This window comes from Coregonus clupeaformis, unplaced genomic scaffold (genome assembly GCF_020615455.1).
Source record: "Coregonus clupeaformis isolate EN_2021a unplaced genomic scaffold, ASM2061545v1 scaf0658, whole genome shotgun sequence".
Lineage (NCBI taxonomy): Eukaryota > Metazoa > Chordata > Actinopteri > Salmoniformes > Salmonidae > Coregonus > Coregonus clupeaformis.
Window position 1 is genome coordinate 33,775 of NW_025534113.1, and position 26,176 is coordinate 59,950.

General features: G+C 45.7%; 1 protein-coding gene across 1 annotated transcript in view; it reads left to right on the forward strand.

Annotated features, from left to right (window-relative positions):
* The window catches only part of LOC121550301 (neuron navigator 3), a 58,911-nt gene that overhangs the window by 19,347 nt on the left and 13,388 nt on the right, over positions 1-26,176 (forward strand). The window contains exons 7-23 of the mRNA XM_045216271.1: positions 151-192; positions 1,420-1,577; positions 2,314-2,502; positions 3,902-3,954; positions 5,156-5,176; positions 5,765-5,788; positions 7,965-7,988; positions 8,237-8,314; positions 16,435-16,518; positions 18,004-18,115; positions 18,343-18,461; positions 18,681-18,701; positions 21,307-21,330; positions 21,955-22,127; positions 22,598-22,687; positions 23,887-24,040; positions 25,163-25,346. Of these exons, the coding sequence (XP_045072206.1) occupies positions 151-192; positions 1,420-1,577; positions 2,314-2,502; positions 3,902-3,954; positions 5,156-5,176; positions 5,765-5,788; positions 7,965-7,988; positions 8,237-8,314; positions 16,435-16,518; positions 18,004-18,115; positions 18,343-18,461; positions 18,681-18,701; positions 21,307-21,330; positions 21,955-22,127; positions 22,598-22,687; positions 23,887-24,040; positions 25,163-25,346 (1,550 nt within the window). The remainder of the gene's footprint in view (positions 1-150; positions 193-1,419; positions 1,578-2,313; positions 2,503-3,901; positions 3,955-5,155; positions 5,177-5,764; positions 5,789-7,964; positions 7,989-8,236; positions 8,315-16,434; positions 16,519-18,003; positions 18,116-18,342; positions 18,462-18,680; positions 18,702-21,306; positions 21,331-21,954; positions 22,128-22,597; positions 22,688-23,886; positions 24,041-25,162; positions 25,347-26,176) is intronic.

A 26,176-nucleotide genomic window follows, 5' to 3' on the forward strand; every position in this document is an offset into this window, starting at 1 on the left:
AACAAAGTGGAAATTACAAACTTAAGAAGCCTTTTCAAACCTCAAATACACTACAAGTTTGCATTTCCTGCTGTGCAACAACAGGGTGATCAAATTAAGATTCTACACCTGTAGGTAATTCTAATGTTTTCGTTCTCTGTGTCTTAACAGCATGCCTCTTGACAGAAACACACTCCCCAAAAAGGGACTGAGGTAACTCATCACTCATGTGTTGTCCTTTTGGGGTTTCCTTCTTTTGTCATTTCATTCATTCTCACATTTCATTCAGACATGTCTTTCTAACTGCCAAAATCACCTTTGTGTCTAATGACATGTTGTTGTAGGAAAGCAGTGTTGCATAATGACATTTAGCATTTTGTGTGACATTTGTTTTAGGAGATTTAGCTGATGAAAGGAAATACGTTTTCTTTCACAGCAGGCGTGGAGTCAGTTTATTTCTATTGATCTCAGAAGCTGCTCGGCAGTTTAGTAGTGGGTTGTATTTCTTGCCCCTGCCTTTGTTTTCGAGCCCAGAGGGATTCAAAGCAACAAATTGCCTTTTTTCAAGCCAGAGAATAGCTAAATGGCCATGATATTCATGCATTCAATGCTCAGTTTTAAATGCACATTAAGCAGACTTCAAAACATACTCTGATTGAAGCGTTTTCTCCTCTTTGAACTCCAAGTGGAATTCAAAATCAATGGACAATTATGTGAAAAAGAGACCATTTTATTTGAAGTCGAACATGCAGACGCCTGTACATTATATAACATTCAATACCTTTTACTGGCATTAGATGTCAATCAGTGTACCTTTCTTTGTCTGAAAGAATTCAGAGTTGGGTATTAGTATGACAGACAGAACAGAGGTCTGTTATGAGCTTCAGTGTTGAAAGGATGAGCATGAACTCAATTATCTTCCTTTAAGGATTAAATATGGCTGCCTATCAAGCACTTAGATAACACTCCCCCTGCTAGGAACCGCTAGAGATGAGGAGAGCAAAGTCTGACAGTGTCTTTGATCATGTGTGTGGGTGTGCGTGCATGCTTGCACATAGATGGATGGTTGGCCGTGACTGTGTGTGGGTGGATGCATGTGTGTGTGTCTGTGTTCGCAGAGCTCGATTTGGGCGGAACACACCAGAACTCTGGCACCTTCCTCCAATGCAATACTGCTTGAGATCCAGCACCTCTTTTAGAATATTGACTTATAAATATTGTGGTGTTCCGGCACCTATATATAAACAGAGTACCAGAACCTATTTCAGTCCAAGTCAAGCACTGTGTGTACGTACATAACTATGCATGAGTTAGTGAATATATTTGTCACCACACTCCGGTCATGTGATCATGATATGTGGATAACGCAGGTGCATGGTTCAATAGATGCCATGTTGAATCAGTGGTGCCACAAGTTGACGTATACCATGTCCTCTCTAGGTACCCTCCCTCGTCCAGACAGACGTCCCATGAGGAGGGGAAGGAGTGGCTGCGCTCTCATTCCACTGGGGGGCTACAGGACACGGGGAGTCAGTCCCCTCTCTCCCCCCCTGGAGTCGCATGCACAAGCACCAGCAAATACCACTACTCCAACCTGCGTAAGCCCTACTCCAAATACCACTACTCCAACCTGCGTAAGCCCTACTCCAAATACCACTACTCCAACCTGCGTAAGCCCAACTCCAAATACCACTACTCCAACCTGTGTAAGCCCTACTCCAAATACCACTACTCCAAATATCACTACTCCAAATACCACTACTCCAAATACCACTACTCCAAAGACCACTACTCCAACCTGTGTAAGCACTACTCCAAATACCACTACTCAAAATACCACTACTCCAAATACCACTACTCCAAATATCACTACTCCAAATATCACTACTCCAAATATCACTACTCTAAATACCACTACTCCAAATACCACTACTCCAACCTGTGTAAGCCCTACTCCAAATACCACTACTCCAAATACCACTAGTCCAAATACCACTACTCCAAATGTCACTACTCCAAATATCACTACTCCAAATATCACTACTCCAACCTGCGTACGCCCACCACCATCAAAACAGTGTCATTTTACTATAATCATATCATACTAGAGATCCAGCTTCATATACACTATTGATATCTGTTCATCTGGAGGACAACACAGAAAAAGATACCAATTATTGATGAGGTAGAATATGTCAGTGTATGAGTGTGTGTGTGTGTGTGTGTGTGTGTGTGTGTGTGTGTGTGCGTGTGTGTGCGTGTGTGTGTGCGTGTGCGTGTGCGTGTGTGTGCGTGTGTGTGTGTGTGCGTGTGCGTATGTGTTTTCTCCCCCAGTGAGCCCCACCAATCTGTCACCCTACAACCTGCCAGGACCAAGCAGTATGAGTCGCTCCAACAGCATCCCTGCCCAGGACTCCTTTGACCTGTATGGAGAAGCCCACCTGGGGGGCAGCGCCACCTCTCTGGAGGACAGACCCCGGGGCATGAGCCGCTCTGGCTCCTTCAGGGACAGCACCGACGAAGGTAGGCCCAGACTGTGGTCCTGTATGGCTCAGTTGGTAGAGCAGGACGCCAGCAACGCCAGGATCGTGGGTTTCCGATTCCCGCTGGTGCCACCCATACAATAATGTATACAAGTACTACTTTGGATAAAAAGTGACTTAAAGTAGTCTGCTTAATGGCATATATTAATATTATATATATATATATAAATAACTTGTCTGTGGGACACTCTGCTTAGACCAAGAAGAAGTGATAGTCAGGGTTGAGCTCTCAGCTGAAAATGCACCAGACTAGGAACCCAGCTTTTATCTGCTTCTCTTTTTAAAGAGGTTGGTGTTTCAGTCAACATTTTGGTAATGTGACAGTGCCACTTGAAAGTAATGTTACTAGTCAATGACTAGGGCCTTTTATTGAATTATCCAAACGAATACTTCATTAGTACACCGTCACACACATGCCATTAGAATATGCTACTTTTACATGCAGATGAGATGGGGCTATTTGTGTACCATTACAGGACCACAGGTTATGTTCTTAATTCCTCCCTCTCTCTCTCTCTCTCTCTCTCTCTCTCTCTCTCTCTCTCTCTCTCTCTCTCTCTCTCTCTCTCTCTCTCTCTCTCTCCCCTCTCTCCCCTCTCTCTCCTCTATCTTTCCCCCTCTCTCTCTCTCTCTCTCTCTCTCTCTCTCTCTCTCTCTCTCTCTCTCTCTCTCTCTCTCTCTCTCTCTCTCTCTCTCTATCTTCCCCTCTCTCTCTCTCGCTCTCTCTCCTCTATCTCCCCTCTCTCTCCTCTATCTCCCCTCTCTCTCCTCTATCTCCCCTCTCTCTCCCCTATCTCCCCTCTCTCTCCCCTATCTTCCCCCCTCTCTCTCTCTCTCTCTCTCTCCTCTATCTCCCCTCTCTCTCCTCTATCTCCCCTCTCTCTCCCCTATCTCTCTCCTCTATCTCTCTCTCTCTCTCTCTCTCTCTCTCTCTCTCTCTCTCTCTCTCTCTCTCTCTCTCTCTCTCTCTCTCTCTCTCTCTCTCTCTCTCTCTCTCTATCTCCCCTCTCTCTCCTCTATCTTCCCCTCTCTCTCTCTCTCTCTCTCTCTCTCTCTCTCTCTCTCTCTCTCTCTCTCTCTCTCTCTCTCTCTCTCTCTCTCTCTCTCTCTCTCTCTCTCTCTCTCTCTCTCTCTCTCTCTCTCTCTCTCTCTCTATCTCTCCTCTCTCTCCTTTATCTCTCTCTCTCTCTCCTCTATCTTCCCCTCTCTCTCCTCTATCTCTCTCTCTCTATATATATATATCTCCTCTCACTCCTTTATCTCTCTCTCTCTCTCCTCTATCTTCCCCTCTCTCTCCTCTATCTCTCTCTCTCCCTCCCTCTCTCCTCTCTCTCTCCCCTCTCTCTCCTCTCTCTCTCTCTCTTTCTCTCTATCTCTAGTCCATGGATCCTCACTGTCGCTGGTCTCCAGCACCTCCTCCCTGTACTCTGCGGTAAGTAGCATTGTTTTCTCCCAACACACACAAACAAACATTTAGGCAATCATGCTTATGGCAGCCATGGGTAGTGTGTGTGGTGTCGGTTGATTGTCATTAGCCTAGAATTATTTTAGGAGACAATATGTAATTTTTTGCTATAAAGCTAAGGCTGGAGTTATGGATGAAAGGACATGAAATCAGAGTAATATTTTTTAACATATTTTGGGTTATGATGGGGTAGAACAGTTGTACTTTATAACTTACATTCTTCAATAATAACTAGGTATATAAATGGCTATATATCATTATTTTATATATATTTTAGCAGTGCATCCAAGGTGATTTAGGCAAATCCAAGCTCGGTGAAGGTGTGGATTTTTTTTTGCAACAGGCAACACTCCAGCTGCAGTCAAACTCAATGAGAAGGCAGATCAGTTGAGGAAGAGTATCGATTACTGGCTCTCTCCACCTCTTTCCTCCCCAGCAGAAAGTTATAGAAAGGCCTCGAGACGAGTTTAGACTTTCACTGATTTCAGAGACTTGTTTTGAAAGTATTCCTATTGGGGCAGAAAGACAGCAAGCAATTATTGTTTATTCCTCATTTCATTGTGTTGATGTTTGATTGTGTTAATATTTTAATATTTTAGTTTTAATTTCATGTTTATGTGTTTCCATTACTATAATAGTTATGTCAGTTATGATTTGAATTTGATCCTATACTTTTCTGTTTGCTATTTTATCATTTCTTCTCATCTCTGGTCATCAGTTTTGTTTTATCTCATCTGTTATCACTCAACACCTGGGGCGTGTTCAATAGGCACAAAACGTTGTGAAACTGGGAGGTACTATTTCAACCTATCCTATGAGAAACACTTGTTTTCTGTTGCAAAGCATTTTGCTGCGATGCGCCCTAATGAACACGACCCTGATAAACACAACTGATAAAGAGCAATTTGATTAAAATCTTGCACTAAGAACACTATGATAAAAGTATCATGACACATTTTCCCAAAGTCATTACAACGCCAATCATTCCGCCCAACATTATAAAGGTAGACAAAACATATAGATGTAAATCAAAAGGCCATAGATGATAACCAATGAGAATGCTTGGCTTACACAAAAGTTCGGCACCCTGTTTTCAGGGCAGTGCAAAGTGTTGAGTTGCCATGGTTTCCCATTGCCGCAGCTTGAACCCACGTTTTCTTACTTCCAGGTTCTTTCCTTTCTGGCCAAGGTAAAGACTATGATGCTGTCAGCTATGATCTCTCCACACCACACAGACAACGTGTTTGTATGCCCACCACATGGTCTGATGCTGGTTGAATGTGGCAGATGTTCACACAGGTTTTTGGTTGGTGTGAAAAAAACAACCAATGTTACCAGTGTATATATTGTAATACATTCATACAATGTAATATGTTACTTCTCCCTGCCACATCGATTACATATTACTTGAACGGCCAAAATAAAAAGTTGTGTAAGTTCTTAATACAGTCTGACCTGACTTAGAGATGACACCACAGTCAACGATTTCACTACACCCACAATAACATCTACTAAATATGTGTATGTGACCAATACGATTTGATTTGATGCATCAAGACCTGCCTTTGCATTTGCTTTCACTTACTGGCGTCATCTATGGCCTTTTGGCTCCTGCATCATTCTCGATCAAAAGCTAAACCCCAATTATCTACTCATTATGACAATGGGTATTCATTTGATTATTGCATCCATAAAGAAGCTGTCAGGAGTGAATCATTGTTCATACAATGTGGCTTATTCCTGCACATCTTAATGACATGTCTTCTCTCCCAAACAGACAGAGGAAAAGGCACATTCTGAGGTAAGAGGCTTGGCTTTGTGGGGGACGAAATGTCTCTGGTCTGTCTGTCTCTCTGGTCTCTCTGGTCTGTCTGTCTCTCTGGTCTGTCTGTCTCTCCCTCTGTTCTGTCTGTTCTGTCTGTTCTGTCTGTCTGTCTGTCTGTCTGTCTGTCTGTCTGTCTGTCTGTCTGTCTGTCTGTCTGTCATCCAAAATCAGGTTGTAGTCTATTAGTGGCGGACCTGAACATAAAACTGTGTATATAACCTTGGACTTGGTGTCCAAGTCAAATCTCTTTGACCCTATGGTGCATTGCTTGTAATGGGGCCAGTCTTTTAAACAACCAGCCATATGAATATAACCAAACAGCACTTTAACATTATCTTTACCACACGTCATACTGACAGTCATGGACAAACATTCATTCATCATTAATACACCCTTTATCCTACTCTTTGGTTTCAGTTCACACCCTATTCAGTTATCACTGGCTTTTATTTCAGTTCATTTTTTACTGTCTGTCTGTCTGTCTGTCTGTCTGTCTGTCTGTCTGTCTGTCTGTCTGTCTGTCTGTCTGTCTGTCTGTCTGTCTGTCTGTCTGTCTGTCTGTCTGTCTGTCTGTCTGTCTGTCTGTCTGTCTGTCTCTCTCTCTCTCTCTCTCTCTCTCTCTCTCTCTCTCTCTCTCTCTCTCTCTCTCTCTCTCTCTCTCTCTCTCTCTCTCTCTCTCTCTCTCTCTCTCTCTCTCTCTCTCTCTCTCTCTCTCTCTCTCTCTCTCTCTGTCTGGTCTGGTCTGGTCTGGTCTGGTCTGTCTGTCTCCCAGGTCTGTCAGTCTGGTCTGGTCTGTCCTGTCTGTCTCTGTATGTCTGGTCTGTCTCTCTGGTCTGTCTGTCTGGTCTGGTCGTCTGTCTGTCTCTCTGGTCTGTCTGTCTGTCTCTCTGTTCTCTCTGGTCTGTCTGTCTGTCTGTCTGGTCTGTCTGTCTGTCTCTCTTGTCTGGTCTGTCTGTCTCTCTTGTCTGGTCTGTCTGTCTCTCTGGTCTGGTCTGTCTGTCTCTCTGGTCTCTCTGGTCTGTCTGTCGGTCTGGTCTGTCAGTCTGGTCTGGTCTGTCCTGTCTGTCTCTGTATGTCTGGTCTGTCTGTCTCTGGTCTCTCTGGTCTCTCTGGTCTGTCGGTTGGTCTGGTCTGTCTGTCTGTCTGGTCTGTCCTGTCTGTCTCTGTATGTCTGGTCTGTCTGTCTCTGGTCTCTCTGGTCTGTCGGTTGGTCTGGTCTGTCAGTCTGGTTTGGTCTGTCCTGTCTGTCTCTGTATGTCTGGTCTGTCTGTCTCTGGTCTCTCTGGTCCTCTGGTCTGTCGGTTGGTCTGGTCTGTCAGTCTGGTCTGGTCTGTCCTGTCTGTCTCTGTATGTCTGGTCTGTCGGTTGGTCTGGTCTGTCTGGTCTGGTCTGGTCCGGTCAGATCTCCATAATGAAAGATAACAAAGATAACAATCAAAGCACGAACAGTGATATATGTATCCAGTCTATTAGTGGCGGACCTGAACATAAAACTGTGTATATAACCTTGGACTTGGTGTCCAAGTCAAATCTCTTTGACCCTATGGTGCATTGCTTGTAATGGGGCCAGTCTTTTAAACAACCAGCCATATGAATATAACCAAACAGCACTTTAACATTATCTTTACCACACGTCATACTGACAGTCATGGACAAACATTCATTCATCATTAATACACCCTTTATCCTACTCTTTGGTTTCAGTTCACACCCTATTCAGTTATCACTGGCTTTTATTTCAGTTCATTTTTTACTTTATGTTTCTGTTTGAACCATACATTAACATTTTAGTTAAAGCCCACAGGTATAATGCTTCATTACTTATTAGAACCATGTTTCAGCCTTTTTAATGTATTTTAAAAATGCATTATACCAGTCAGGTTTGGAGAAAGTGTTACCAAAGTGACAACTACTCTAATGTGTTTAGATGCTTTTACAATTTTTTCCTTCTATTGGCTAATTTGTCCAAGACTGTGCTGTTGTTAATGTGTGAGAGATTTTCTTATGCCTTATTGGCTAATGGTTTAAACTGCTAACCGTGAGGAAACATGCTGCTTTGTCGTCATCATAACAGACCTCTCTCTCACCATATCTTCTGTTTGGACTAAGCATGCATCATAGAGTTAATTGTATTCTTCTCTTTTCAATCAAGGGTCAAACAGGCCAAAATACCACGGTAATCCCACATTTACCTTCACACTTACATTCACCCCATTGTTTTATGCTGTGGCAGTGAGACAGAGACTTTACATCAATGTTTTCAAATGGATGTTTACAAGGCAGCTGATACACCAGATTTAGATTTGCTTGTAAAGGGATGGAATCAGAAGATAGGCATGCTCTGATATATTTTCAATCAGTCCTGGTTTTTTAGGAGAGACGTGATCGTCATGGTAATATTTTATTTTTTCCCCACCCAAACAGCAAATTAGGAAGCTGCGGCGAGAGCTGGACGCCTCCCAGGAAAAGGTTGCGACCCTCACGTCTCAGCTGTCTGCCAATGTAAGTGCCTCTTACTTCAACACACACCGAGCAGTCAAAACGTCTGCATCGTGGTTAATTTGCATCCTAGCCTGTCAAAAATGTTTGGGGGGAAACTCTGCCTTTGCCAAACCCTTGAATGTAAATCAGTCTAGACGCCCAGTAATTTCCTTTCTCTCTCTGACTCAAAGGTTTCTTAAGCTTCTGATGAAATGTTTTGAAGTCTGGGTTGTTGTTTTTTCTGAACACGGCTCGAATAGGCGGCTTGTTTACCGGGAATTGTCCTGCGAAGCGGGCCTCATCCGGCAGCCTAGCAAGAACATGCAGATTCAACAAAACAGAGAGATGGAGAGAGAGAGAGGAAAGAGGGAGCTTGTGAGCCCAGTTTGGAGGGAGGAAGTATATTGTACAGAGTGAGAGAGAACCCTGAGAACCCAAAGCCTGTCAAAGCCTGTGTCTCTCTCAGTGCTGGGCCCTGCATAAAGCGTCTGATCAAGTGCGAGGCTGACAGGGTCTTCACCGGGGTCTCTGGCTTTGATCGCTGAGTTCTACATCTCTAGGCACTAAGGCACCACACTGCCAAGACATTTCCAACTAGCTTTTCTCTTCACTGTGTGACTCACACAGACCCCAGATGTCTTTGTAGAAAAGTTGCATTGTTTAATTCATGAGAAACTTTTTTTAGATGCTTTTGTGAACAAAAATATAAACGGAACTGTGTTGGTCCCATGTTTCATGAGCTGAAATAAAAGATCCCAGATATTTTCCATACGCACAAAAAGCTTATTTCTCTAATTTTGTACACACATTTGTTTGTATCCCTGTTAGTGGGCATTTTTCCTTTGCCAAGATAATCCATCCACCTGACAGGTGTGGCATATCAATAAGTTGATTAAACAGCATGATCCCTACACAGGTGCACCTTGTGCTGGGGACAATAAAAGGCCACTCTAAAATGTATTCTTTAATCTGTCTCCTCCCCTTCATCTACACTGATTGAAGTGAATTTAACAAGTGACATCAATAAGGGATCATAGCTTTCACCTGGATTCACCTGGTTAGTCTATGTCATGGAAAGAGCAGGTGTTCCTAATGTGTGCACTCAGTGTATATGTATATACACTGCAAAAAAATAATAAAGGGAACACTTAAACAACACATCCTAGATCTGAATGAATGAAATAATCTTATTAAATACTTTTTTCTTTACATAGTTGAATGTGCTGACAACAAAATCATACAAAAATTATCAATGGAAATCAAATTTATCAACCCATGGAGGTCTGGATTTGGAGTCACCCTCAAAATTAAAGTGGAAAACTACACTACAGGCTGATCCAACTTTGATGTAATGTCCTTAAAACAAGTCAAAATGAGGCTCAGTAGTGTGTGTGGCCTCCACGTGCCTGTATGACCTCCCTACAACGCCTGGGCATGCTCCTGATGAGGTGGCGGATGGTCTCCTGAGGGATCTCCTCCCAGACCTGGACTAAAGCATCCGCCAACTCCTGGACAGTCTGTGGTGCAACGTGGCGTTGGTGGATGGAGCGAGACATGATGTCAAAGATGTGCTCAATTGGATTCAGGTCTGGGAGCAGGCGGGCCAGTCCATAGCATCAATGCCTTCCTCTTGCAGGAACTGCTGACACACTCCAGCCACATGAGGTCTAGCATTGTCTTGCATTAGGAGGAACCCAGGGCCAACCGCACCAGCATATGGTCTCACAAGGGGGTCTGAGGATCTCATCTCGGTACCTAATGGCAGTCAGGCTACCTCTGGCGAGCACATGGAGGGCTGTGCGGCCCCCCAAAGAAATGCCACCCCACACCATGACTGACTCACCGCCAAACCGGTTATGCTGGAGGATGTTGCAGGCAGCAGAACGTTCTCCACGGCGTCTCCAGACTCTGTCACGTCTGTCACATGTGCTCAGTGTGAACCTGCTTTCATCTGTGAAGAGCACAGGGCGCCAGTGGCGAATTTGCCAATCTTGGTGTCCTCTGGCAAATGCCAAACGTCCTGCACGGTGTTGGGCTGTAAGCACAACCCCCACCTGTGGACGTCGCGCCCTCATACCACCCTCATGGAGTCTGTTTCTGACCGTTTGAGCAGACACATGCACATTTGTGGCCTGCTGGAGGTCATTTTGCAGGGCTCTGGCAGTGCTCCTCCTTGCACAAAGGCGGAGGTAGCGGTCTTGCTGCTGGGTTGTTGCCCTCCTACGGCCTCCTCCACGTCTCCTGATGTACTGGCCTGTCTCCTGGTAGCGCCTCCATGCTCTTGACACTACGCTGACAGACACAGCAAACCTTCTTGACACAGCTCGCATTGATGTGCCATCCTGGATGAGCTGCACTACCTGAGCCACTTGTGTGGGTTGTAGACTCCGTCTCATGCTACCACTAGAGTGAAAGCACCGCCAGCATTCAAAAGTGACCAAAACATCAGCCAGGAAGCATAGGAACTGAGAAGTGGTCTGTGGTCACCACCTGCAGAACCACTTCTTTATTGGGGGTGTCTTGCTAATTGCCTATAATTTCCACCTGTTGACTATTCCATTTGCACAACAGCATGTGACATTTATTGTCAATCAGTGTTGCTTCCTAAGTGGACAGTTTGATTTCACAGAAGTGTGATTGACTTGGAGTTACATTGTGTTGTTTAAGTGTTCCCTTTATTTTTTTGAGCAGTGTATATATATATATATATATATATATATATATATATATATATATATATATATATATAACCTCAAGCCTTTCCTGGGCTCCTGATCCCAATCTGTTCCAGCAGGGGGTGTGACGGTCGAAATGTCATCCCCGCCAGACCCTTACACTCTCTCTGGTACCAAATGGTGTCTGGTACTGTGATAAGGTGGTGTTGAAGGAGTCAGGCGCAGGAGGGTAAATCACAGAAACAGGCTTTAATCCGATAAATACAGGTTTACGCAGAAATGCGTCAAACACACTCCAGGGCACAAAACAGGTGCACTGGAAAATACAAGGCACAAGGGAAAAATACTCCCGTCGATACCAAATACAAGAGCTCCTCCGAGCTACTAACCTCCACAACAAACAATCACCCACAAGGACAAGGGGGCAGAGGGAACACTTATACATGGACTAATTTCGGGAATAGAACCAGGTGTGTGTGATTGACAAGACAATTGATATGATGATTGGGGCGGCAGTGGTTAGTACTCCGGTGACGACGTACGCCGAAGCCTGCCCGAACAAAGAGGGGAGGCAGCCTCGGCGGAAATCGTGACAGGTACCAAAGTTTCATGGCCCATGCTGTGCATCGGGACAACATTTCTCTACCGGGACTCCAGTGCTTGAAACATACACTGCAGCATTGGTTAAGGCAGTGTTTTAGATGCTGTGGGCTGGTTTGTCTGGCAGAGATACTGTATGTTTGCAGTCATGTTCTCTTGAATGGCTGATTAAATGTAAATCCCACTTAGAGCGAGGCACTGTTTTGTCATTGAACGAATGAGAAGAGCTGTGAGTGTGGTGTCTGCTGATTGAGGTCATCGTAGATTGACCCTAATTACATTTACATTTCAGTCATTTAGCAGACGCTCTTATCCAGAGCAACTTACGGTAGTGAGTGCATACCTTTTCGTACTTGTTCCCTATGGGAATCAAACGCACAACCCTGGCATTGCAAGCGCCGTGCTCTACCAGCTGAGCTACACAGGACACTAATGTGCTGTACATAAGACGTTAATTTACTGTATCTGGTCACGCTCTTTGTAATATGTTATTATAGAAATGAATCTTTTGATCTTTTTGGAATAAGGAATGTTTTTAATAAAGGACTAGTCATTGTGTCACCTTCAGCATGGTCTTAACAGGTCAGTCTGGCCTGACTTGTAAGCTAAAATGGCCACATCAGGCACATACAGTGAGGGAAAAAAGTATTTGATCCCCTGCTGATTTTGTACGTTTGCCCACTGACAAAGAAATTATCGGTCTATAATTTTAATGGTAGGTTTATTTGAACAGTGAGAGACAGAATAACACCAAAAAAATCCAGAAAAACGCATGTCAAAAATGTTATAAATTGATTTGCATTTTAATGAGGGAAATAAGTATTTGACCCCCTCTCAATCAGAAAGATTTCTGGCTCCCAGGTGTCTTTTATACAGGTAACGAGCTGAGATTAGGAGCACACTCTTAAAGGGAGTGCTCCTAATCTCAGTTTGTTACCTGTATAAAAGACACCTGTCCACAGAAGCAATCAATCAATCAGATTCCAAACGCTCCACCATGCCCAAGACCAAATAGCTCTCCAAGGATGTCAGGGACAAGATTATTTACATTTACATTTTAGTCATTTAGCAGACGCTCTTATCCAGAGCGACTTACAGGAGCAATTAGGGTTAAGTGCCTTGCTCAAGGGCACATTTACGTCATTTAGCAGACGCTCCTACACAGGGCTGGAATGGGCTACAAGACCATCGCCAGGCAGCTTGGTGAGAAGGTGACAACAGTTGGTGCGATTATTTGCAAATGAAAGAAACACAAAATAACTGTCAATCTCCCTCGGCCTGGGGCTCCATGCAAGATCTCACCTCGTGGAGTTGCAATGATCATGAGAACGGTGAGGAATCAGCCCAGAACTACACGGGATGATCTTGTCAATGATCTCAAGGCAGCTGGGACCATAGTCACCAAGAAAACAATTGGTAACACACTACACCGTGAAGGACTGAAATCCTGCAGCGCCCGCAAGTCCCCCTGCTCAAGAAAGCACATATACAGGCCCGTCTGAAGTTTGCCAATGAACATCTGAATGATTCAGAGGAGAACTGGGTGAAAGTGTTGTGGTCAGATGAGACCAAAATCGAGCTCTTTGGCATCAACTCAACTCGCCGTGTTTGGAGGATGAGGAATGCAGCCTATGACCCCAAGAACACCATCCCCACCGTCAAACATGGAGGTGGAAACATTATGCTTTGGGGGTGTTTTTCTGCTAAGGGGACAGGACAACTTCACCGCATCAAAGGGACGATGGACTGGGCCATGTACCGTCAAATCTTGGGTGAGAACCTCCTTCCCTCAGCCAGGGCATTGAAAATCGGTCGTGGATGGGTATTCCAGCATGACAATGACCCAAAACACACGGCCAAGGCAACAAAGGAGTGGCTCAAGAAGAAGCACATTAAGGTCCTGGAGTGGCCTAGCCAATCTCCAGACCTTAATCCCATAGAAAATCTGTGGAGGGAGCTGAAGGCTCGAGTTGTCAAACATCAGCCTCGAAACCTTAATGACTTGGAGAAGATCTGCAAAGAGGAGTGGGACAAAATCCCTCCTGAGATGTGTGCAAACCTGGTGGCCAACTACAAGAAAAGTCTGACCTCTGTGATTGCCAACAAGGGTTTTGCCACCAAGTACTAAGTCATGTTTTGCAGAGGGGTCAAATACTTATTTCCTTCATTAAAATGCAAATAAATGTATAACATTTTTGACATGTCTTTTTCTGGATTTTTTTGTTCCTATTCTGTCTCTCACTGTTCAAATAAACCTACCATTAAAATTATAGACTGATCATGTCTTTGTCAGTGGGCAAACGTACAAAATCAGCATGGGATCAAATACTTTTTTCCCTCAGTGTACTTGTATGTGTGTAGACACATATGGTTAGAGAAGCTCTCCCACGTCCATGTCAATCTAGTTCATGTTTGTTTAGGGTTTCTTCGATCAGAACAAAACAGAATTAGCTAAACCAGAATCCTGGAAAAAGGATTAAAAAGAACAAGTGGTGCAGAAGCATCTTGGTATTGTACTGTGAGGTTTTTATTTTCTCCATTCCTTGCCTTGACTGTCATTAAAGTTTGTTTAAGAGGTGGGTTTATACCTCTGCGCTCTACTTACCTACCTACCTACCTACCTACCTACCTACCTAACCCTAATTCTCATTCCTTCACCTTCTGTCACTCTCTCTATTGCCTTTCCCTCTCTCATTCCTTTCCCTCTCTCACTCCTTTCCCTCTCTCATTCCTTTCCCTCTCTCATTCCTTTCCCTCTCTCATTCCTTTCCCTCTCTCATTCCTTTCCCTCTCTCACTCCTTTCCCTCTCTCATTCCTTTCCCTCTCTCATTCCTTTCCCTCTCTCATTCCTTTCCCTCTCTCACTCCTTTCCCTCTCTCATTCCTTTCCCTCTCTCATTCCTTTCCCTCTCTCATTCCTTTCCCTCTCTCTCTCATTTCTCTCTCTCACTCCTTTCTCTCTCCCCTCTAGATTGCCCTCCCTCTCTCTCTTATCCCCTCCCTTCTACCTCTTTTTTGCCCTCTCTCTCTTTGGGGATTTGGGAATTAGTATATGTAGCCGCCTGTGCTGGCTTAGACTACAGTAGTGTGTGAGTGAGTGAGTATATGAGTGTGGATGGGTAGAGCAGAGAGGGCTCTGAGGATGGCGTCGACACCGGGCAGCAGCACTAGTAGTAGGGGCAGCTCTCTGGCCGGTTCGCTGGTCTGGCCGACCCTCAACCATTACCCCGGTTCCCAGCAGAGGCCCCAGGGCAGGGGTTGCAAGGCCAAGGGTGGCCGGGGGGCCCGGACTGCACAGACGGCCCAGCCGCGGGACGCGTGGGCAGCCGCACAACCCTACCCGCAGGGCGGACAGGTGGGCAGCAGCAGTGGGTGGACGTCACATGATGGAGGGTGCTGATGGGATTGGACGGATGACATTTTGCAAAGGTTAAATGCGATTCAGCCAGAGAGGAGAGAAGAGGACCAATATGGTGGTGTTGACTTATTGGTGTAGGACTGTGAATACTGTGGTGCTACTCAGCCCTGTTGAGCTGAGATTCTGTTATCTGTGGGCACACTGCCTGACTCTGTGTGACTCACTGGTCCTGACAGGTGTCTGAGGCTCCATGCTGTGGAGGGGCGGGGGTGTGAGCTCACACTATTTGTTCTGTTTCTCTCTCTGTCATACACATGCACACACACAATTGCTATTCCTGTATTTTTAGGTGAAGACTTATCACCCCTGCACGCACGCACACACGCATGCACGCACGCACACACACACACACACACACACACACACACACACACACACACACACACACACACACACACACAAACACAAACACACACACACATACTTTCCCTCACTATGCTATCCCATTTTCATGAAGCTTTACTTCCATCAGGCTCAGTGCAGCAGATGGTGTCATGCTGCTAAACATTTGGCACCCTTCAGTTTGTCGCCGGTGTTTCTTCAGGTGAAAAATTAATTCAGGCGCCGTTAAAGAAAAGCTAAACCTTCTCTGACCTGTGTACAAGAAGATATGCCCACCTTTCTCTTTACTTTAGGTCTCGGTTCAGCTGTGTTTTTGTGCATGTTCAAATCACCAGTTGGCTGTTAAAATCGGTCATAATCATGGATGTTGTTGTTGCTGCTGCTGCTGTCTGCAGTTTGAACCACAGTGAAAGTGAAGGTTTATAACTTTCAGAAGAGCTGACGTAGTGTAGCTACCACTTCTTCTGTAGCACAGCAGCAACTTCCCCAAGAGGTTACAAGTGTTGTACATCATGTCTCCTTTGAACCTCCTCATGTTAACTTCCAGTTCATAACCCACTTCAAAGCTATCACCCTGGACCAGTGGGGGAGTGGTTAGCTGTAGCATGCAGCAGGCTCAGCGTTGCCATGGTAAAGTGCAAGCTGTAACTAGGGGGAATGTTCCTAGTGTTTTGGTTCAGATACAGAAATAAACATGATGGTCCAGCCAGTCAGTCAGTGCTGGTGGTTCAACAGAGGGATGGCTTGACTCAGTCTATCAGAGCTGAGGGTCCCTGGGGAGAGTGATGACTCATGAGAAACACGAGGGAACATGAAAAGGGTGAGAGAAAAAATAGCCTACACCCTCAGGTCGCGTCGATTCTTCTTCTACATGTTTAAGTGGCTATCTAACAATGGAGTTTTCACACTGTGTGCTAAATGTGTGTTTGTGGATCATCTTGAATCCACCTGGTTAGAGGTTGTTCCAACTAAAAATAATGGCATATTTATAGGACCTCAGGAAAATGTGCCAATTTAATGTTGTCCCTTTATGCCTGCTTTTATGACCCGTCCAGTGCTTGTGTTGACTGTGCTGCTGTGTTGAACTCTGACCTCTGTGTTGACAGGCTCACCTGGTGGCAGCCTTTGAGAAGAGCCTGGGGAACATGACCTGTCGCCTAACGAGCCTCACCATGACAGCTGAGCAAAAGGTACGTGCCGTTTTCTGTTGCTGCGGCCCACCGCTTCCAGATACGTTCTCATGTATAAAGTTTGTATCAGGCTTTAGTGTTTCATTGTCTCTGAGAAGTCTGCCTGTCTGTGCATATCACTGTTAATCCATGGTCATTTACACCTTACAATAACAGTGACTTATAGAAACGTTATAGAGCATTCGTAAGGTCTTCATAAGCACTACATAATGTACCATAAATCATTTATAATCATCCTGTGTCGTGCCCGTGGCACATTTGCCACCCTTTATACAGCATGACATATGCTTATGAATGATTTCTGTATAGACCTTTTTATGAAGGCTTCATTAAGTTAAAAGCTATGTTAAAGGACAATTATGTATCTTTTGGTATTTGTTTCATTAGTTCATTGTCATATGATGCAAAACGCATCATGCGGGGATGATTTCTGTATTTTGAAGGTTACACACAGTATCTTGACAACTTGATTGCTGACAAGCAAAACGTTTGGGGACTATGTCAACAATGGACTAATTAAATAAATACCAAAAGATAGAGTTGTCCTTTAAGGTTAGTGTGGGACCTTTTCCCTTCTTAATATAAGATATTCATGATATTGATAGAACTTGTCTCATATGTATCCTAATCCAGGACATTGGTTTTGCTCCATACTCTGCAGAGTTATTTCTTCAGGCGTATATGTACTGAATGATGCTATACTCATAGCCAGATATCAGATATCGAGCTCTAAAACGAGGATCAGTGAAAGAATGGTACATGTGTTGTAAATGTAAAGCCATCCTTGTGATGAAACGTGAGCGTCTCCGCCTGTCCGCCTGTTGGTGGAAACCCTACTCATAACAGTGAAGAGCTGTGGCAGCCTTAATCCTGGATAAATTAAACGAGAGATTCTAGAGGGACGTCTTTGTTAAGCAAGCCGCCTGCGCCCTCCCAACTTTTAATTAAGGCTGAAACCCTATCACAAGCCCACAGTGGTTTTGGGGGAATTGGAGCGCTGTTGCCTTTTTATCTAATCATGTGGATTTAATAGAGAGGTACTGTGCCATGTAGGTTTTATCCAATCAGATGGGGCGGAGGGTAAAACTCTATTGCCAAACCTTATCCTCTTAAACTTGCTTAAGGCCTAGCTCTGTGTGCTTTTGAAGCAGGAATATTTTACTGAGATATTGTACGACTGTCATTGAGTTTTGGATTGAGAATTGAGAGAGTGGTGCCCCCGACCGAAATGAAGGGTAGACCGTTAAAGAGATTTAGAGGCAGAAAACAAGAATTTTCTCTTTCAATAGGGTTAGTGATCAAAAAGGTCTATTCAAGATCCACATAAAGCACATTTGTTATTTTTTGGGGACACCAGATGATGTTTCTACAGTATATCTATAATCAAGCACATTCTGCCATTGTTTTCAATTGAGCAGGTTAGTATTGTCTGTGGCGGTGTGGTGCTGTGGAGGTTGATCTGTGTTGTTGCTTCTCTTCCCTTAGGAGTCGGAGCTGGCTGAGCTGAGAGAGACCATCGAGGCGCTGAAAGCCCAGAACACAGACGCCCAGACAGCCATCCAAGTGGCCCTCAACGGCCCCGACCACCTACACAAAGGTAGCGGAGCCAGAGGAGAACCCTCCATATGCGCTTTAGCGTGGGCAAGAACCGCACCTCTTCCTCTTGATCGGCCCACACATTTCAAACTCTGTCCCTCTTTACTCATGAGAGCAGCCATACACCACTCTAGAATGTTCACCCTCTTTGAAAGTTGATCTTAAACACCTGCCACTCAGGAGTTAAACTTGGTAGGAACTAAAAAGAGGATTGTCTTGTGCTTCCAGACCTGCGGATTAGACGGAAACACTCGTCGGAGAGCATGTCCAGCATCAACAGTGCAGCCAGTCACTCGTCCCTGGGCAGCGCCAAAGACCCAGAGGACAAGAAGAAGAAGAAGAGCTGGGTGAGTTAGTGAGTGAAGAAATCCCACGGGAGAAGGAGAGGAGGAGGGGTTTTCTCAGGTCATATAGGCGTCTCCGTGCGGTGCACTTCACTCTAACCTCTGAACCATCTAAACCATGCCAGTCTCACACTCCCACTAAGCAGTCATACACTGTCATAACTGTGACTTGTAATTCCACTCCCTTTTCTCACGCTCTCTCTAACCCTAACCCTCTGCCAGGGAAAGGAGAGAGGCAACAAGGTGAATATGAACCACCCCCATCCTCCTGCATGTCTGTATGACAGAGTGAATGACTGTGAAAGAAAAATACAAAAGGGGTGTAACACTTTTGTACAAGGATCACATATTGGGCACTCATTTCCTAAGTGTAATATTGTGGATATATTTAAGCGTCAATCAGTGCTGTCCGCTTAGTTTCCTTCAGTCCCCCAGTCAGTGTACCCCTTGATTAAGCATACAGTCCATCTCTCTTAGTAATATTAACCTTCCTTCTCCTCTCCTTCTGTGTGCAGTTACGCTTCTGCCCCACCGTGGAGACAATATGACCCACCCTATTTGAGAAACGCATTCATTCAAAATCCACGTTTTTGTCAATCCCTGTGTTTTTCTGCCCATTATACAGTGTGCATGTTTCCTGCTGGTTAAGGACTACTATTTGTCATGACCCTCTGAATTATTTTTCATTACATTTAATAATAACTCATACATTCTTATATTAAGTTTCAGTATAGAAGACAACCCCACTTTAAGAGTTTACAATCTGACCTCCATACTATCTCTTCTGGGAAACAGACCATGATGAACTGCTAAATGTTCATCAAGGAGTACGACCAGCATCTTTACAACTGCTAAATTCTCTGTCCCAATCCTTCCCAGACTCTGACCCAGAGAAAAGCTCAAGTGTGTGGCTCAGAGGTTAATGAAGAGCCTGTGATCTGACTGAAGAGGGCATCGCTAACAGCAGGGAGCGGGACATGGGCTCACACACACACACACACACACACACACACACACACACACACACACACACACACACACACACACACACACACATCAGGTGCAGTTTCCCCTTCCTGGAGCCATTCTTCACCTTGTACAGGAAACAAAATGCAAATGCCTCAAACCTCAGGAACTAATTGCCAGTTAAATGAAGTTTTAAAGAGGCAAGGGAAGTCTTTTGGGGTATGACAGTTGAACAAAGCTCATGAGGCATTTATAAGCTATATTTTTCAAGAATCAATCTATATAATTACTTTGAAAGTATAGAAATGGATGTACCAATCCCAGATTGCCCCTTTAAAGACAATGATGGCCCTAGCGGTAATACAGTAGTGATGTGTGGGCCAGTGGAGCGGGGTGTCCCTGTGGTAATACAGTAGTGATGATGTGTGGGTCAGTGGAGCGGGGTGTCCCTGTGGTAATATAGTAGTGATGATGTGTGGGTCAGTGGAGCGGGGTGTCCCTGTGGTAATATAGTAGTGATGATGTGTGGGTCAGTGGAGCGGGGTGTCCCTGTGGTAATACAGTAGTGATGATGTGTGGGTCAGTGGAGCGGGGTGTCCCTGTGGTAATACAGTAGTGATGATGTGTGGGTCAGTGGAGCGGGGTGTCCCTGTGGTAATATAGTAGTGATGATGTGTGGGTCAGTGGAGCGGGGTGTCCCTGTGGTAATACAGTGGTGATGATGTGTGGGTCAGTGGAGCGGGGTGTCCCTGTGGTAACAGTAGTGATGATGTGTGGGTCAGTGGAGCGGGGTGTCCCTAGCAGTAATACAGTAGTGATGATGTGTGGGTCAGTGGAGGCGGGGGTGTCCCTGTGGTAATATAGTAGTGATGATGTGTGGGTCAGTGGAGCGGGGTGTCCCTAGCAGTAATACAGTAGTGATGATGTGTGGGTCAGTGGAGCGGGGTGTCCCTGTGGTAACAGTAGTGATGATGTGTGGGTCAGTGGAGCGGGGTGTCCCTAGCAGTAATACAGTAGTGATGATGTGTGGGTCAGTGGAGCGGGGTGTCCCTGTGGTAACAGTAGTGATGATGTGTGGGTCAGTGGAGCGGGGTGTCCCTAGCAGTAATACAGTAGTGATGATGTGTGGGTCAGTGGAGCGGGGTGTCCCTGTGGTAATATAGTAGTGATGATGTGTGGGTCAGTGGAGCGGGGTGTCCCTGTGGTAATATAGTAGTGATGATGTGTGGGTCAGTGGAGCGGGGTGTCCCTAGCAGTAATACAGTAGTGATGATGTGTGGGTCAGTGGAGCGGGGTGTCCCTGTGGTAATATAGTAGTGATGATGTGTGGGTCAGTGGAGCGGGGTGTCCCTAGCAGTAATACAGTAGTGATGATGTGTGGGTCAGTGGAGCGGGGTGTCTCTGTGGTAATATAGTAGTGATGATGTGTGGGTCAGTGGAGCGGGGTGTTCCTGTGGTAACAGTAGTGATGATGTGTGGGTCAGTGGAGCGGGGTGTCCCTGTGGTAATACAGTGGTGATGATGTGTGGGTCAGTGGAGCGGGGTGTCCCTGTGGTAATATAGTAGTGATGATGTGTGGGTCAGTGGAGCGGGGTGTCCCTGTGGTAATATAGTAGTGATGATGTGTGGGTCAGTGGAGCGGGGTGTCCCTGTGGTAATATAGTAGTGATGATGTGTGGGTCAGTGGAGCGGGGTGTCCCTGTGGTAATATAGTAGTGATGATGTGTGGGTCAGTGGAGCGGGGTGTCCCTGTGGTAATATAGTAGTGATGATGTGTGGGTCAGTGGAGCGGGGTGTCCCTGTGGTAATATAGTAGTGATGATGTGTGGGTCAGTGGAGCGGGGTGTTCCTGTGGTAACAGTAGTGATTGTTCTATCCTCAGGTGGCTGATTCCATCCCAGCACAGGTCAGTTGTACTAAAGCGTCCACCGTCCGTGTGCTGTGGTGACTTCTTCCTCTTCCTCCTCAGTTCCTCAACGTTTTCCCTTCTACAACTGTTCGGCATGGAAACAGCCCCCCTCTCCTCCTCCTCCATTTTGACTGCCTGTTTGTTTCTAGTTCCAGGACTTTAAAAAGTCTGGCTCCTCCCCTGTATTCCTAATTTCTCCTCCATATAGTCTGGCTCCTCCCCTGTATTCCTAATTTCTCCTCCATACAGTCTGGCTCCTCCCCTGTATTCCTAATTTCTCCTCCATACAGTCTGGCTCCTCCCCTGTATTCCTAATTTCTCCTCCATACAGTCTGGCTCCTCCCCTGTATTCCTAATTTCTCCTCCATACAGTCTGGCTCCTCCCTGCATTCCTCATTCCTCCTCCATACAGTCTGGCTCCTCCCTGCATTCCTCATTCCTCCTCCATACAGTCGCCCTTTATTGGATCCCTCTCTCGCCTTTGATTGAGTTTCCTTGCTTTCCCTCTCTCTCAGATGGTGACTGTTGCCTAAGAACAGCACTGACTTGGCCCGACAGGAAATTATGTACGTTAAGTTGGAGAGATGGGCGAAGTTGACGTTTTGGTTGTTTCTTTTGCAGTTGCGGAGCTCGTTCAAGCAGGCGTTCAGTAAGAAGAAGGGCAACAAGCCTCAGTCTCCCCACGATGACATCGAAGAGATGACGGATTCATCGCTGCCGTCCTCGCCCAAGCTACAGCATGCTAACAGACAGGACAGCTTTCCCACACTCCTCTCCTCAGCCTCTACTACAGAGTGAGTATACTGTAATATACACACACACGGCAGGTAGCCTAGCGGTTAGAGCGTTGGGTCAGTAACCGAAGGGTTGCTAGTTCGAATCCCCGAGCCGACAAGGTGAAACATCTGTCGATTTGCCCTTGAGCAAGGCACTTAACCCTAGTTGCTCAAGGGTCACTGTTGATAATGGCTGACCCTGGCCATAACCCCACTCTCCGAAGGTGTCTCGGGGGGGAGTTGGGATACGCAAAAAACACATTTCTAATACACACTTGAGCTTTTCTCAAATATAAGCACCCACCTAATTATTATTACACACACAGGCTATATCCCAATCTACATACAAAACATAATTCAGCATCTTCCATTTCTTGGCACAAATGTTGTTGTTTTCTTATGAATTCACCTGGTCTTTTCTTTTATGTCTCTTCTTTTTCACCTTGTTTCTCCATTTCACATGTCTGTCTGTCTGTCTGTCTGTACAGTAACAAGTGCTTCTGTGATAGCAAGCCCCTCCCCATGTGGATGTCAAAGAGAAGCCTAAACGGTCATGTGGTCTACAAGCACAGATCTCGGTAACAGGCAGTGTGTCGCTGTCGGGGTGTGGAGTGCTTTCATCATGCATCTCTCTTAACACCATCAAAACTCAGCCTGCTTTTTATATTTGGTTGTGTCCCAAATGGCACCATATTCCCTATTATTGTGCACTCCAGGGCCCATAGGGCTCTGGTCAAAAGTAGTGCACTATCTAGGGAATAGGGTGCCCTTTGGGACGCAACCTTTCTCTCACAAATGGCCCCAATCAGGCCACGACACAAACATATAATGCACCAGGAAGTGAGCCGCGTACACAAATAGTAAAATCACGTGTTGCAGTCATGGGAGGTTATATCATATTTCCGTGCTTACTGATACTGCTGGTGAATTGGCCATGTACGGAAGGCCCCTCCATCTTGCTAATATCTTCAGCTGGCCATGCATTTGCCAGATAGTGACACAAGCATGCTAGTTTAATTCACATCTGCTGTGTATGGGCCAGCTGGCAAGTTGGTTTGCCCTAATTTCTTTGGAGGACCGCTGACAGGCTTTCCTAGCCGTGGCGGGTGATGCTCATGGTGTGGGTTTTGAAGTACATTTCCCCATTTCAGATCGTAAACTCAGCTGTGACCTGTAGAGTTTGATAGTAGTGAATGGTAGTAGTAGTAGTAGCAACACTGGGACTGTAGATCGACACCATCTTTGTCTTTGCTTGGTATGCCAGATGGAAAATTCCTATGATGGAGGATTCACTCATCCCCAATGCTCTCCTGATCCCTGTGTGACCCCATACCACATGTGTGTATGTGCGTTCGTTCGTTTTCTAAGTATTTCTGCCATAACGGTTTTCTACTGACTCCAATGGATCCTCTTTGGTTTTACTGTACAGCCGAGTTCTCTCTCTCTCTCCCTCGGGGTTGAGGTTCCCTGGTTCCCTCGGTGGACACTTCCCATGCCTGTACTGTACTGTACTGTACTGTACTGTATGTGTACCTATCCCTGTTTGAAGTATTTCTAGCCTGTATGTGTAACTATCCATGTTTGAAGTATTTCTAGCCTGTATGTGTAACTATCCCTGTTTGTAGTATTTCTAGCCTGTATGTGTAACTATCCCTGTTTGTGGTATTTCTAGCCTGTATGTGTAACTATCCCTTTATGTAGTATTTCTAGCCTGTATGTGTAACTATCCCAGTTTGTAGTATTTCTAGCCCTGTGACCCCTGTGTGACCCCTTGCAGGCTGTGTGAGTGCACGGAGGCGGAGGCGGAGATCATCCTGCAGCTGAAGAATGAGCTGAGGGAGAAGGAACTGAAGCTGACAGACATCCGCCTGGAGGCTCTTAGCTCCGCCCACCACCTGGACCAGATCCGAGAGGCCATGAACCGTATGCAGGTGAGGAACCAGGTAGCCTGCTAAACGAATGCACAACCCAAACCATGGGGGACCACCAATGTGAATTAGCACTGATTTATATATCAAATCTCTAATTGTACATAAAGCCTTCTATTGTTGTGTTTAACACTAATCCAGTCATCTCTTATCTGTTGTTTTATCTGTATGTATATTGTTTATGCTGTAAAAAATACTTCAGGAAGGAGACATTATTGGGTCGCACCCAGAGAGACCTGTTTCCCAGGGGCCAGTGAGCCGTGACACTACGCAGTTAGGGAGCTAATGCCAGTGTTTGGGGATTGTTCTGGCTCTTTGATGCCATGCCAGGGGTGTCTGGGGGGGTCGGGGGGGTCAGTGGGGGGTCAGGGGGAGGCTTGTGCGCGTCTCTTGCTCTCACCGGGGCCACGGAAGCCAACAATCCGCGATGGCACCGTGGTCAATTTACAATTTAACCACTCAGACCGCTAATTAGGCTTAGCTGTACCATACACCCAATCACCTTTCTGGTAGAGCACTGACAATGAAGCTCGTGACAAAGAACGGGGGGACAGTGGCTTGGCCGTTGATGTCAACTCCCATGACAAAATGGCAACAACTGGAGAAGTCAGCGCTCTCTCCTCAGATGTGTAGATAATCTACCCAGGCCCTTAATCTGGGGTTTAGACTTGTGAACAGCCCAGTACAAAGAGCTCTGGTGAGATTAAAGGGGCTCTCACAGCCAACAATGAGGCTAATACTGATCCACAATGATAACTATGGCCAGTCTGAGTGCAAGGACATTTCCATATTCTCCTAATCGGTTTACCTCTCAGTATAATTATTTTATTTTACATGGGGTTGGGCTTAGTTTCTGGATTGCTCTATAAAAGTGTCCATTTGTGGTGATGTCATTGTCTCCCAACAGGTAGTGTAGGCCTACATGATGAGTTATAACCATAGAAATATAATTACTAGACAGGACACTCAATACGGTCACTGGTCCACTCATCACAGAACATTGACTTGAATGGGAATGTCCGTTCTGGTAATTCTGTTTCTATGGTTTAGAACAGCATCTGTCAGGAAACGCCGACAGTGACATTTAGAATATCCTCCTGATGTTTATTCTCTATCATTGGGCAGAACGAGATCGAGCTGCTGAAAGCGGAAAACGACCGGCTCAAGACGGGAGGCACCACGCCAGCCGCCACGCCTGCCAAGACGGGCCGGCCGCCCTCAGAGACTTCCAGCACATCCTCATCCTCCTCGCGCCAATCTCTGGGCCTGTCCCTCAACAACCTCAACATCACAGACACCATCATGTCAGGTGAGCCACAGCTCTGGGCCTGTCCCTCAACAACCTCAACATCACAGACACCATCATGTCAGGTGAGCCACAGCTCTGGGCCTGTCCCTCAACAACCTCAACATCACAGACACCATCATGTCAGGTGATCCACCACAGCCCCATGACTCTACAACTCAGTAGAACAGTTTACATTATATTATCCTGGATGATGGTTTAGTAGAAGAATATACAATATATTTTCCTGGATGATGATTTAGTAGAAAATATGCAATATATTGTCCTGGATGAAGGTGAGCCACCACAGCACGTTTGTCCATGTAGAGCAGGGTTCTTCAATTCCGGTCCTGGAGGGCCGAAACACCTCTGTTTTTCATCCTCTCCTTCTAATCAGGGGCTAATTCAGACCTGGGACACCAAGTGAGTGCAATTAACTACCAGGTAGAAATAAAAAACAGAAGTGTTTCGGCCCTCCAAGAGCATCAATCAAGCAGACGTCAGAACATAACTCCTCGGAGAGTTGTGTGTGTGAGTGACTGAGAGAGAGAGAGAGAGAGAGAGAGAGAGAGAGAGAGAGAGAGAGAGAGAGAGAGAGAGAGAGAGAGAGAGAGAGAGAGAGAGAGAGAGAGAGAGAGAGAGAGAGAGAGAGAGAGAGACTAATTAAACCTTGTATACTCCTCTTCTCCGAGTCCGTCCTCGTCGATGAGTGGAACGCTCGTTGGTCTACTCGTCTGTCCTGTAATTAAAATAGAACACTCTCAGAGGACTTTGGGGCTGTTTAATTGATGGGGGGATGAGTTGGGAGCAGCAGCGCGTGGGAAGACGAGTGGCAGAGGGCCCTTATCACCCCT